We start from the raw sequence: 14,081 nt of genomic DNA, 5'->3' as shown, positions 1-14,081 counted from the left end.
GTCCTCGTGTTCTCAGCATAGCGCTCTCTGTCCTACGTGTTCTCAGCATAGCGCTCTCTGTCCTCTGTGTTCTCAGCATAGCGCTCTCTGTCCTCCGTGTTCTCAGCATAGTGCTCTCTGTCCTCATGTTCTCAGCATAGCGCTCTCTGTCCTCTGTGTTCTCAGCATAGCGCTCTCTGTCCTCGTGTCCTCAGCATAGCGCTCTCTGTACTACGTGTTCTCAGCATAGCGCTCTCTGTCCTACGTGTCCTCAGCATAGCGCTCTCTGTCCTCCGTGTTCTCAGCATAGTGCTCTCTGTCCTCATGTTCTCAGCATAGCGCTCTCTGTCCTCCGTGTTCTCAGCATAGCGCTCTCTGTCCTCCGTGTTCTCAGCATAGCGCTCTCTGTCCTCGTGTTCTCAGCATAGCGCTCTCTGTCCTCGTGTCCTCAGCATAGCGCTCTCTGTCCTCCGTGTTCTTAGCATAGCGCTCTCTGTCCTACGTGTCCTCAGCATAGCGCGCTCTGTCCTTGTGTTCTCAGCATAGCGCTCTCTGTCCTCATGTTCTCAGCATAGCGCCCTCTGTCCTCGTGTCCTCAGCATAGCGCTCTCTGTCCTCCGTGTTCTCAGCATAGCGCTCTCTGTCCTCCGTGTTCTCAGCATAGCGCTCTCTGTCCTACGTGTTCTCAGCATAGCGCTCTCTGTCCTCCGTGTTCTCAGCATAGCGCTCTCTGTCCTCGTGTTCTCAGCATAGCGCTCTCTGTCCTCGTGTCCTCAGCATAGCGCTCTCTGTCCTCCGTGTCCTCAGCATAGCGCTCTCTGTCCTCGTGTCCTCAGCATAGCGCTCTCTGTCCTACGTGTTCTCAGCATAGCGCTCTCTGTCCTCGTGTTCTCAGCCTAGCGCTCTCTGTCCTCGTGTTCTCAGCATAGCGCTCTCTGTCCTCGTGTTCTCAGCATAGCGCTCTCTGTCCTCGTGTCCTCAGCATAGCGCTCTCTGTCCTACGTGTCCTCAGCATAGCGCTCTCTGTCCTCGTGTTCTCAGCATAGCGCTCTCTGTCCCCCGTGTCCTCAGCATAGCGCTCTCTGTCCTCGTGTTCTCAGCATAGCGCTCTCTGTCCTCGTGTCCTCAGCATAGCGCTCTCTGTCCTCGTGTTCTCAGCATAGCGCTCTCTGTCCTACGTGTCCTCAGCATAGCGCTCTCTGTCCCCCGTGTTCTCAGCATAGCGCTCTCTGTCCTCCATGTTCTCAGCATAGCGCTCTCTGTCCTAATTGTGTTCTCAGCATAGCGTTCTCTGTCCTCCGTGTTCTCAGCATAGCGCTCTCTGTCCTCCGTGTTCTAAGCATAGCACTCTCTGTCCTCGTGTTCTCAGCATAGCGCTCTCTGTCCTCCGTGTTCTCAGCATAGCGCTCTCTGTCCTCGTGTTCTCAGCATAGCGCTCTCTCTCCTACGTGTTCTAAGCATAGCACTCTCTGTCCTCGTGTTCTCAGCATAGCGCTCTCTGTCCTCCGTGTTCTCAGCATAGCGCTCTCTGTCCTCCGTGTTCTCAGCATAGCACTCTCTGTCCTCCGTGTTCTCAGCATAGCGCTCTCTGTCCTCCGTGTTCTCAGCATAGCACTCTCTGTCCTCGTGTTCTCAGCATAGCGCTCTCTGTCCTCCGTGTTCTCAGCATAGCGCTCTCTGTCCTCGTGTTCTCAGCATAGCGCTCTCTGTCCTCCGTGTCCTCAGCATAGCGCTCTCTGTCCTCCGCGTCCTCAGCATAGCGCTCTCTGTCCTCCGTGTTCTCAGCATAGCGCTCTCTGTTCTCCGTGTTCTCAGCATAGCGCTCTCTGTCCTCCGTGTTCTCAGCATAGCGCTCTCTGTCCTCCGTGTTCTCAGCATAGCGCTCTCTGTCCTCCGTGTTCTCAGCATAGCACTCTCTGTCCTCCGTGTTCTCAGCATAGCGCTCTCTGTCCTCCGTGTTCTCAGCATAGCACTCTCTGTCCTCCGTGTTCTCAGCATAGCGCTCTCTGTCCTCCGTGTTCTCAGCATAGCGCTCTCTGTCCTCGTGTTCTCAGCATAGCGCTCTCTGTCCCCCGTGTTCTCAGCATAGTGCTCTCTGTCCTCGCGTTCTCAGCATAGCGCTCTCTGTCCTCGTGTTCTAAGCATAGCGCTCTCTGTCCTCCATGTTCTCAGCATAGTGCTCTCTGTCCTCGTGTTCTCAGCATAGCGCTCTCTGTCCTCGTGTTCTAAGCATAGCGCTCTCTGTCCTCCGTGTTCTCAGCATAGCGCTCTCTGTCCTACGTGTTCTCAGCATAGCGCTCTCTGTCCTCCGTGTTCTCAGCATAGCGCTCTCTGTCCTCGTGTCCTCAGCATAGCGCTCTCTGTCCTCGTGTTCTCAGCATAGCGCTCTCTGTCCTACGTGTTCTCAGCATAGCGCTCTCTGTCCTCGTGTTCTCAGCATAGCGCTCTCTGTCCTCGTGTTCTCAGCATAGCGCTCTCTGTCCTCCGTGTTCTCAGCATTGCGCTCTCTGTCCTCGTGTTCTCAGCATAGCGCTCTCTGTCCTCCGTGTTCTCAGCATAGCGCTCTCTGTCCTCGTGTTCTCAGCATAGCGCTCTCTGTCCTACGTGTTCTCAGCATAGCGCTCTCTGTCCTCGTGTTCTCAGCATAGCGCTCTCTGTCCTCGTGTTCTCAGCATAGCGCTCTCTGTCCTCCGTGTTCTCAGCATTGCGCTCTCTGTCCTCGTGTTCTCAGCATAGCGCTCTCTGTCCTCCGTGTTCTCAGCATAGCGCTCTCTGTCCTCGTGTTCTCAGCATAGCGCTCTCTGTCCTACGTGTTCTCAGCATAGCGCTCTCTGTCCTCTGTGTTCTCAGCATAGCGCTCTCTGTCCTCCGTGTTCTCAGCATAGTGCTCTCTGTCCTCATGTTCTCAGCATAGCGCTCTCTGTCCTCTGTGTTCCCAGCATAGCGCTCTCTGTCCTCGTGTCCTCAGCATAGCGCTCTCTGTACTACGTGTTCTCAGCATAGCGCTCTCTGTCCTACGTGTCCTCAGCATAGCGCTCTCTGTCCTCCGTGTTCTCAGCATAGTGCTCTCTGTCCTCATGTTCTCAGCATAGCGCTCTCTGTCCTCCGTGTTCTCAGCATAGCGCTCTCTGTCCTCCGTGTTCTCAGCATAGCGCTCTCTGTCCTCGTGTTCTCAGCATAGCGCTCTCTGTCCTCGTGTCCTCAGCATAGCGCTCTCTGTCCTCCGTGTTCTTAGCATAGCGCTCTCTGTCCTACGTGTCCTCAGCATAGCGCTCTCTGTCCTCGTGTTCTCAGCATAGCGCTCTCTGTCCTCATGTTCTCAGCATAGCGCCCTCTGTCCTCGTGTCCTCAGCATAGCGCTCTCTGTCCTCCGTGTTCTCAGCATAGCGCTCTCTGTCCTCCGTGTTCTCAGCATAGCGCTCTCTGTCCTACGTGTTCTCAGCATAGCGCTCTCTGTCCTCCGTGTTCTCAGCATAGCGCTCTCTGTCCTCGTGTTCTCAGCATAGCGCTCTCTGTCCTCGTGTCCTCAGCATAGCGCTCTCTGTCCTCCGTGTCCTCAGCATAGCGCTCTCTGTCCTCGTGTCCTCAGCATAGCGCTCTCTGTCCTCCGTGTCCTCAGCATAGCACTCTCTGTCCTCGTGTTCTCAGCCTAGCGCTCTCTGTCCTCGTGTTCTCAGCATAGCGCTCTCTGTCCTCGTGTTCTCAGCATAGCGCTCTCTGTCCTCCGTGTTCTCAGCATAGCGCTCTCTGTCCTCCATGTCCTCAGCATAGCGCTCTCTGTCCTCCGTGTTCTCAGCATAGCGCTCTCTGTCCTACGTGTTCTCAGCATAGCGCTCTCTGTCCTCGTGTTCTCAGCATAGCGCTCTCTGTCCTACGTGTTCTCAGCATAGCGCTCTCTGTCCTCGTGTTCTCAGCATAGCGCTCTCTGTCCTCGTGTTCTCAGCATAGCGCTCTCTGTCCTCCGTGTTCTCAGCATAGCGCTCTCTGTCCTCCGTGTTCTCAGCATAGCGCTCTCTGTCCTCCGTGTTCTCAGCATAGCGCTCTCTGTCCTCGTGTACTCAGCATAGCGCTCTCTGTCCTCCGTGTTCTCACAGCATAGCGCTCTCTGTCCTCCGTGTTCTCAGCATAGCGCTCTCTGTCCTACGTGTCCTCAGCATAGCGCTCTCTGTCCTCGTGTTCTCAGCATAGCGCTCTCTGTCTTCGTGTTCTCAGCATAGCGCTCTCTGTCCTCCGTGTTCTCAGCATAGCGCTCTCTGTCCTCGTGTCCTCAGCATAGCGCTCTCTGTCCTCCGTGTTCTCAGCATAGCACTCTCTGTCCTCGTGTTCTCAGCATAGCGCTCTCTGTCCTCGTGTTCTCAGCATAGCGCTCTCTGTCCTACGTGTTCTCAGCATAGCGCTCTCTGTCCTCCGTGTTCTCAGCATAGCGCTCTCTGTCCTCGTGTTCTCAGCATAGCGCTCTCTGTCCTACGTGTTCTCAGCATAGCGCTCTCTGTCCTCTGTGTTCTCAGCATAGCGCTCTCTGTCCTCCGTGTTCTCAGCATAGTGCTCTCTGTCCTCATGTTCTCAGCATAGCGCTCTCTGTCCTCTGTGTTCTCAGCATAGCGCTCTCTGTCCTCGTGTCCACAGCATAGCGCTCTCTGTACTACGTGTTCTCAGCATAGCGCTCTCTGTCCTACGTGTCCTCAGCATAGCGCTCTCTGTCCTCCGTGTTCTCAGCATAGTGCTCTCTGTCCTCATGTTCTCAGCATAGCGCTCTCTGTCCTCCGTGTTCTCAGCATAGCGCTCTCTGTCCTCCGTGTTCTCAGCATAGCGCTCTCTGTCCTCGTGTTCTCAGCATAGCGCTCTCTGTCCTCGTGTCCTCAGCATAGCGCTCTCTGTCCTCCGTGTTCTTAACATAGCGCTCTCTGTCCTACGTGTCCTCAGCATAGCGCGCTCTGTCCTCGTGTTCTCAGCATAGCGCTCTCTGTCCTCATGTTCTCAGCATAGCGCCCTCTGTCCTCGTGTCCTCAGCATAGCGCTCTCTGTCCTCCGTGTTCTCAGCATAGCGCTCTCTGTCCTCCGTGTTCTCAGCATAGCGCTCTCTGTCCTCCGTGTTCTCAGCATAGCGCTCTCTGTCCTACGTGTCCTCAGCATAGCGCTCTCTGTCCTCCGTGTTCTCAGCATAGCGCTCTCTGTCCTCGTGTTCTCAGCATAGCGCGCTCTGTCCTCGTGTTCTCAGCATAGCGCTCTCTGTCCTCATGTTCTCAGCATAGCGCCCTCTGTCCTCGTGTCCTCAGCATAGCGCTCTCTGTCCTCCGTGTTCTCAGCATAGCGCTCTCTGTCCTCCGTGTTCTCAGCATAGCGCTCTCTGTCCTACGTGTTCTCAGCATAGCGCTCTCTGTCCTCCGTGTTCTCAGCATAGCGCTCTCTGTCCTCGTGTTCTCAGCATAGCGCTCTCTGTCCTCGTGTCCTCAGCATAGCGCTCTCTGTCCTCCGTGTCCTCAGCATAGGGCTCTCTGTCCTACGTGTTCTCAGCATAGCGCTCTCTGTCCTCGTGTTCTCAGCATAGCGCTCTCTGTCCTACGTGTTCTCAGCATAGCGCTCTCTGTCCTCGTGTTCTCAGCATAGCGCTCTCTGTCCTCGTGTTCTCAGCATAGCGCTCTCTGTCCTCCGTGTTCTCAGCATAGCGCTCTCTGTCCTCCGTGTTCTCAGCATAGCGCTCTCTGTCCTCCGTGTTCTCAGCATATCGCTCTCTGTCCTCGTGTACTCAGCATAGCGCTCTCTGTCCTCCGTGTTCTCACAGCATAGCGCTCTCTGTCCTCCGTGTTCTCAGCATAGCGCTCTCTGTCCTACGTGTCCTCAGCATAGCGCTCTCTGTCCTCGTGTTCTCAGCATAGCGCTCTCTGTCTTCGTGTTCTCAGCATAGCGCTCTCTGTCCTCCGTGTTCTCAGCATAGCGCTCTCTGTCCTCCGTGTTCTCAGCATAGCGCTCTCTGTCCTCGTGTCCTCAGCATAGCGCTCTCTGTCCTCGTGTCCTCAGCATAGCGCGCTCTGTCCTCGTGTCCTCAGCATAGCGCTCTCTGTCCTCCGTGTTCTCAGCATAGCACTCTCTGTCCTCGTGTTCTCAGCATAGCGCTCTCTGTCCTCCGTGTTCTCAGCATAGCGCTCTCTGTCCTCGTGTCCTCAGCATAGCGCTCTCTGTCCTCCGTGTTCTCAGCATAGCACTCTCTGTCCTCGTGTTCTCAGCATAGCGCTCTCTGTCCTCCGTGTTCTCAGCATAGCGCTCTCTGTCCTCGTGTACTCAGCATAGCGCTCTGTCCTACGTGTTCTCAGCATAGCGCTCTCTGTCCTCTGTGTTCTCAGCATAGCGCTCTCTGTCCTCCGTGTTCTCAGCATAGTGCTCTCTGTCCTCATGTTCTCAGCATAGCGCTCTCTGTCCTCTGTGTTCTCAGCATAGCGCTCTCTGTCCTCCGTGTTCTCAGCATAGTGCTCTCTGTCCTCATGTTCTCAGCATAGCGCTCTCTGTCCTCCGTGTTCTCAGCATAGCGCTCTCTGTCCTCCGTGTTCTCAGCATAGCGCTCTCTGTCCTCCGTGTTCTCAGCATAGCGCTCTCTGTCCTCGTGTTCTCAGCATAGCACTCTCTGTCCTCGTGTCCTCAGCATAGCGCTCTCTGTCCTCCGTGTTCTCAGCATAGTGCTCTCTGTCCTCATGTTCTCAGCATAGCGCTCTCTGTCCTCGTGTCCTCAGCATAGCGCTCTCTGTCCTCCATGTTCTCAGCATAGCGCTCTCTGTCCTCGTGTTCTCAGCATAGCGCTCTCTGTCCTCGTGTTCTCAGCATAGCGCTCTCTGTCCTACGTGTTCTCAGCATAGCGCTCTCTGTCCTCCGTGTTCTCAGCATAGCGCTCTCTGTCCTCGAGGTTCTCAGCATAGCGCTCTCTGTCCTCGTGTCCTCAGCATAGCGCTCTCTGTCCTCCGTGTCCTCAGCATAGCGCTCTCTGTCCTCGTGTCCTCAGCATAGCGCTCTCTGTCCTCCGTGTCCTCAGCATAGCACTCTCTGTCCTCGTGTTCTCAGCATAGCGCTCTCTGTCCTCGTGTTCTCAGCATAGCGCTCTCTGTCCTCGTGTTCTCAGCATAGCGCTCTCTGTCCTCCGTGTTCTCAGCATAGCGCTCTCTGTCCTCCATGTCCTCAGCATAGCGCTCTCTGTCCTCCGTGTTCTCAGCATAGCGCTCTCTGTCCTACGTGTTCTCAGCATAGCGCTCTCTGTCCTCGTGTTCTCAGCATAGCGCTCTCTGTCCTACGTGTTCTCAGCATAGCGCTCTCTGTCCTCGTGTTCTCAGCATAGCGCTCTCTGTCCTCGTGTTCTCAGCATAGCGCTCTCTGTCCTCTGTGTTCTCAGCATAGCGCTCTCTGTCCTCCGTGTTCTCAGTATAGCGCTCTCTGTCCTACGTGTCCTCAGCATAGCGCTCTCTGTCCTCGTGTTCTCAGCATAGCGCTCTCTGTCTTCGTGTTCTCAGCATAGCGCTCTCTGTCCTCCGTGTTCTCAGCATAGCGCTCTCTGTCCTCCGTGTTCTCAGCATAGCGCTCTCTGTCCTCCGTGTTCTCAGCATAGCGCTCTCTGTCCTCCATGTCCTCAGCATAGCGCTCTCTGTCCTCCGTGTTCTCAGCATAGCGCTCTCTGTCCTACGTGTTCTCAGCATAGCGCTCTCTGTCCTCGTGTTCTCAGCATAGCGCTCTCTGTCCTCGTGTTCTCAGCATAGCGCTCTCTGTCCTCCGTGTTCTCAGCATAGCGCTCTCTGTCCTCCGTGTTCTCAGCATAGCGCTCTCTGTCCTCCGAGTTCTCAGCATAGCGATCTCTGTCCTCCGAGTTCTCAGCATAGCGCTCTCTGTCCTCGTGTTCTCAGCATATCGCTCTCTGTCCTCCGTGTTCTCAGCATAGCGCTCTCTGTCCTACGTGTTCTCAGCATAGCGCTCTCTGTCCTCATGTTCTCAGCATAGCGCTCTCTGTCCTACGTGTTCTCAGCATAGCGCTCTCTGTCCTCGTGTTCTCAGCATAGCGCTCTCTGTCCTCGTGTTCTCAGCATAGCGCTCTCTGTCCTCTGTGTTCTCAGCATAGCGCTCTCTGTCCTCCGTGTTCTCAGCATAGCGCTCTCTGTCCTACGTGTTCTCAGCATAGCGCTCTCTGTCCTCGTGTCCTCAGCATAGCGCTCTCTGTCCTCGTGTTCTCAGCATAGCGCTCTCTGTCCTCTGTGTTCTCAGCATAGCGCTCTCTGTCCTCCGTGTTCTCAGCATAGCGCTCTCTGTCCTACGTGTCCTCAGCATAGCGCTCTCTGTCCTCGTTTTCTCAGCATAGCGCTCTCTGTCCTCGTGTTCTCAGCATAGCGCTCTCTGTCCTCGGTGTTCTCAGCATAGCGCTCTCTGTCCTCCATGTCCTCAGCATAGCGCTCTCTGTCCTCCGTGTTCTCAGCATAGCGCTCTCTGTCCTCGTGTTCTCAGCATAGCGCTCTCTGTCTTCGTGTTCTCAGCATAGCGCTCTCTGTCCTCGTGTTCTCAGCATAGCGCTCTCTGTCCTCCGTGTTCTCAGCATAGCGCTCTCTGTCCTCCATGTCCTCAGCATAGCGCTCTCTGTCCTCCGTGTTCTCAGCATAGCGCTCTCTGTCCTACGTGTTCTCAGCATAGCGCTCTCTGTCCTCGTGTTCTCAGCATAGCGCTCTCTGTCCTCCGTGTTCTCAGCATAGCGCTCTCTGTCCTCCGTGTTCTCAGCATAGCGCTCTCTGTCCTCCGAGTTCTCAGCATAGCGATCTCTGTCCTCCGAGTTCTCAGCATAGCGCTCTCTGTCCTCGTGTTCTCAGCATATCGCTCTCTGTCCTCCGTGTTCTCAGCATAGCGCTCTCTGTCTTTGTGTTCTCAGCATATCGATCTCTGTCCTCCGTGTTCTCAGCATAGCGCTCTCTGTCTTTGTGTTCTCAGCATAGCGCTCTCTGTCTTTGTGTTCTCAGCATAGCGCTCTCTGTCCTCCGTGTTCTCAGCATAGTGCTCTCTGTCCTCCGTGTTCTCAGCATAGCGCTCTCTGTCCTCTGAGTTCTCAGCATAGCGCTCTCTGTCCTCGTGTTCTCAGCATAGCGCTCTCTGTCCTCCGTGTTCTCAGGTAGTACCTATAAAATACTGGATTTTCTGCTGGATATGTTTTTGTCTGCATAAAAAGTTTTTAAAAAATCTTTTTTTCTCTTTAGGCACGGGGATGACTTGATTGTTACTCCTTTCGCCCAGGTATGTTCCTGTTGTCATTTCTTTGTCATTTGACCATTTGCTGGTGGTAGTTGCTGTGAGGTCTTCCTGTGGTGGGAAATGTAGCTTTGTACTAATACCTGTGTCTCTTTGCCAGGTGCTGGCCAGTTTGCGCAGTGTGAGAAATAATTTTACATTATTAACCAATGTTCATGGAGCACCCAACAAGTAAGTGTGTCAGTAGTTGTATTCGTCACCTCCTTTTGCGTAGAGAAGTTGCTTCCCCATGGCATCCTGACAGATTTTTGCATGTGGTGTGTTTGTGCACCGTTCTTCGATATTATCAATAGTTACTGTCACCCATATGTTGCAACCCCAAATACCCTAACACATGGGGCTGTTGATCTATGGAGGCTGACTGCCTAACGGAAGTACCAGAAAATAAATGAGCTAATGACTTACAGCAGGCTTTCCCAACCACGGTCCTCAAGGCACACAACAGTGCAGGTTTTAGTGATATCCAGGCTTCAGCACAGGTGACTTAATTAGTAGCTCAGTTATTTTGATTTAACCATCTGTGCTGCAGCCTGGATATCACTAAAACCTGCACTGTTGGTGTGCCTTGAGGACCGTGGTTGGGAATGCCTGACTTACAGTCTATAACAACTAATAACAGACAATTGTGTTACGTTACATGGTAATTATGTATTTCATCCACTAGATGGAGCTGTGGCGCTAAGACTCTGCTTTGCTATTATGTAACAACAGTGTAACTACCTATCAAACAAGCTTAAAGGCTTAACAGGTATTATCAGGGTTGTCCAGAGATTGGTTGCATAACCAAGGTAGGGGTGAGGACATGCATCGCTGCAAGCCCTCTGCAGAAGCTGCGCTGCTTCAAGGGGCGTGTTGCCAAACTATCCTAGTGACATCTCCCCGCAGGTACATTCTCTCCCATTTCTCGGCACCCCTGGAGATTATAACAAAGGTTGTATTATAAAGAGTCATTTTATTTCGGTTAAGAAAATATAGCTGTAAGTAAGCAAGGGTGGTGATGGGAAGAGCACTGATCAATTTTAATTAAAATGTAATATTTTAAATGTTACATGTAGCAATCACATTGCAGTGAAGCATTAATGTTGCACCTTGCAGTGCTTACGGTGGGATCAGTATGAAATCCTGTTGGACGGGATCCCGGCGGTCGGAATACCGACACCGAAATCCCGACCAGCACAATCCCGACAGGGGGACGAGCACAACGCAGCTCCTTGAGGGCTCGCTGCGCTCACCGCGCTGCGGGCACGGTGCCTCGCTACGCTCGGCACACTAATTTATTCTCCCTCTAGCACACTAATTTATTCTCCCTCTATGGGTGTCGTGGACATCCACGGAGGGAGAATATGTCGGGATTGTGCCGGTCGGGATTCCGGTGTCGGTATTCCACCCGCCGGGATTCCGTCCGGCAGGATCTTGACCGCATCCCCTTACAGTTCACCATCACATGCTACAGCTGGCTATACATAAAAAGGGTGGATTGGGACAGAGAAGTGCAGTAAGGCCAGGTGCACACAGACGCGGACTGCGCCAGGATCGGCCACAGGCTGGTGAGCTCAGCTCCGAATTCCCTAGGGATATCGGGGCCCCAACACAAGCGCTGTGCTTTCCTCTTAGTGAAACCAAAACCGTGCGGATAGCACTGGGCTCATCACACCCAGAAGCACATTTAGTGATGGGGTGATATGTCAGAAATTATAGTAGGTGGCACTACTGCTCCCAGCAAGGTAGCACTACTCTAATTACTATAATGTAACAGTTCTTTATGGCGCAGGTCCTCACAATGAAAGAGTCATTGCCACATCATTGGCTTAGGTTAGCCATAAAGAGCTTGAAGAGGTTTTTGGAATGTTTAGGCAGCAAACATGAGCGGATTCCTCAGCGAGAGGGCGCAAATCGTTCCCTTCCAAGTCTCTAATTACTAGAACGAATAATTCACAGACATACAGAACACAGACTCTTCCGCCCAGCTGCAGAGAACACAGGCAGCTCTGGACCTTGAGATTATAGAGCAAGGAAAGCTTTTATTTAACATGGATATATACTGTGTGTGTGTGTATGTATATATATATATATATATATATATATATACTAGGTGATTCATCGCTCTTCATACCGTCGTAAGGGGCTACACCCCCTTAACCCTTGCACGTGCTTGTATTATATGGAGTAGTACCTCCAATCATAATTGTGTGAGTGGTTAAATATTGCATGGACAAAGGGCGTGCGATGGTTAAGGGATCGTATCCCCTTGAACGGTGTGTGAACAGCGCACATAGAGCCTGATGAATCACCTAGTAGGTGCTGTGGTTGGAGGAGTGGCGGGTGCAGGGGAGATGCGGATGGGGGAGGGGGTCCAGGGGTGCCACAAGTGGGGGAGGGGCGGTTGCGGGTGGGGGAGGGGCTGGTCTGGCGGTGCCGCGGGCGGGGCGATGCGGGGGTGCCGCAGGTGGAGGAGGAGCGGGTGTCATGGGTGGGGGAGGAGCGGATGCGGGGGTGCGGTGGGTGGGGGAGGGGTTCCGGAGCCACCGCGGGTGGTAGAGGGGTTGTGTGGCGGTGCCGCGGATGGGGCCCGGAGGTACTGCGAGTGGGGGAGGGACGGGTAATGTTCTCCTCCTGAAAGCAGCTAAGCTGCTGTCCTCCCTTTGGCAGTGGCTCTCCTGGAGACTCGCACAGCAGCCAAACAGCCAGTTACTATTGTTTGCACCGGTGTCCCAACACGCCGCATTACAGGGAAGAAGATGCACTCAATAAACTACAGCTCCCAGCAGCCCTTAGCGCCGTAATTCTTTGTTGCTAAGGGCTGCTGGGAGCTGTAGTTTATTTAGTGCGTCTACTTCTCTGTAATGCGGCGCGTTGGGACACTGGCACTAACAATAGTGACTGGCTGGCAGAACTGAGTGACTGGCTGAATCAATGTAAAAGGTGAGAGTGCTGTGCAGTGTCAGTGACACTGCACACCCACTGCACTGCACAGCACTGTCACCTTTTACATTGATTCAGCGTCCATACATTACCCTCCACGATATCACCCACTCTATCCGTTACATTAGCCATCTCGGGGCTTCCAGGCCGGCCGCCCAGGTGCTGTGTTGCGGAGTCAGGGCCTCTGGGGATCTGAGCACAGCTGTGGTGGGGAGGCACTTCTGTGACATTACGCGCAGGGGAGGCTCCGGGGCTCAGAGAGTATGCGGCGCAGGGAGGGCTATGAAAGCCTTCCGCTGCGCCGCTTTCATATACATCTATGCCGGTGGCTGCAGCAGCTTTTGTTCCACCTGCGCCGTGGCTAGGGAGTGGGGATTGTTGATGGCGGAGGGGGCAGGTGGACTGGCAGCAGGACATAGGACGCTGCAGTAAAAGGATTTCTCCCCCCTATCTACAGCGCAGAGACTTGCTGCAGGTGCAGTGGCATACCCTCCAGCTGGACCTTTTTGGCAGGTACAGGACCTTTTTTTATGGTCTGTACCGATTTTTGGCTCTCCAAACTTCCATTGAAAGTATAGGAAAAGGGGCGGGACCACATCACTTTACCCGTGGCCACGCCCCCTTTTAAAATTTGTAGCGATTTTTATGTGTAAAGTGTTGGCGGGTATGGTGCTGCAGATGCAGTGGGGCCTGTTTTGGGGTGTGGACCTGGAGCTGCAGCTCCATCAGCCCCATTGTTAATCCTGCTCTGGGAACACACAGCAGTCAAAGGGCAGAGCCTCCCATTGGATGTAACCTGTGTGGGAGGGAGTTTCTCGCCCAATCAGCTGTGGACTGGGTATGATAGACCTGCTGCTAACCCAATGAGAGCTCCTAGCCACGCCCAGCGTTATACACACAGGCACAGAGTCACAGATCTGGCCTATTATATAGGATATATATATATATAGTGTAGGCAAATAAGCGGCACTCACCAGGCTTCTTATAGAAAAGTAAAACGGTCCTTTAATCGATCCTACATTTCGGGGATACCCCCGTCATCAGGGACAGCATGAACATGCTGTCCCTGACGACGGGGGTATCCCCGAAACGTAGGATCGATTAAAGGACCATTTTACTTTTCTATAAGAAGCCTGGTGAGTGCCGCTTATTTGCCTACACTACAATAGCTCCAAGGAGCTTAAGATGGCACCGCAGCAATTATAACATTATCCAGGAGGGAGTGCCGGACAACTGGACACAATATATATATATATACTAGGTGCTTCATCGCGCCTTACGGGCGCTCTTCACACCGTCGCAAGGGGCTACGCCCCTTTAACCCTTGCATGCCTATATGGGGTTCAATATTTGTATTATATGGAGTATTACCTGCATTCCTTTGTTAGTGGTTAAATATTGCACAATGAAAGGGCGTGCGATGTTGAAGGAGGCGCAGCCCCTTGCGACGGTGTGAACAGCACCTGCAGGGCACGATGTACAGAATGAGCGGGTGTGGGGGGGACTGGGGATGGTGTCTGTAGATGCTGCAGGTGAAGGGTGGGCATATGCGGGGGGGCCCGGATGGGGAAGGGTTGGGAGGTGCTGCGGGTGGGGGAGAGACAGAAGAGTGGGGGCTGTAGATGGGGGAGGGGTCCGGAGGCACTGCAGGTGGGGGAGGGGCAGGGGTGCCACGGGGGAGGGGCAGGTGCAGGGATGTTGCGGATGGGTGAAGGGTTCCGGAGGTGCTGTGGGATGGGAAGGGGCGGGGGTGCCAGGGGTGGGGTAGGGGGTCCGGAGGCACCGCGGTCGGTGAGAGGCAGGTGCGGGTGGTGCAGCGGACGGGGAAGGGGGTCCGGAGGCGCTGCAGGTGGTGGAGGGGCAGGTGCGGAGGTGCCGTGGGTGGGTGAGGGGGGGACCGCAAATGGAGGAGGGTGTCT

At 54.1% G+C, this 14,081-nt stretch overlaps 1 protein-coding gene across 4 annotated transcripts in view; it reads left to right on the top strand.

The window, feature by feature from the left end:
* PDE4B (phosphodiesterase 4B) overlaps window positions 1-14,081 on the top strand; it is a 726,366-nt gene that overhangs the window by 555,508 nt on the left and 156,777 nt on the right. For all 4 annotated transcript variants that reach the window (XM_063939161.1, XM_063939160.1, XM_063939162.1 and 1 more), the window contains 2 exons: window positions 9,189-9,225; window positions 9,341-9,411. In XM_063939161.1, the coding sequence (XP_063795231.1) occupies window positions 9,189-9,225; window positions 9,341-9,411 (108 nt within the window). The remainder of the gene's footprint in view (window positions 1-9,188; window positions 9,226-9,340; window positions 9,412-14,081) is intronic.

Source organism: Pseudophryne corroboree, chromosome 9 (genome assembly GCF_028390025.1).
Source record: "Pseudophryne corroboree isolate aPseCor3 chromosome 9, aPseCor3.hap2, whole genome shotgun sequence".
NCBI lineage: Eukaryota > Metazoa > Chordata > Amphibia > Anura > Myobatrachidae > Pseudophryne > Pseudophryne corroboree.
Note: the sequence above shows the minus strand (reverse complement) of the source record. Positions and strands in the feature narration are given on the sequence as shown.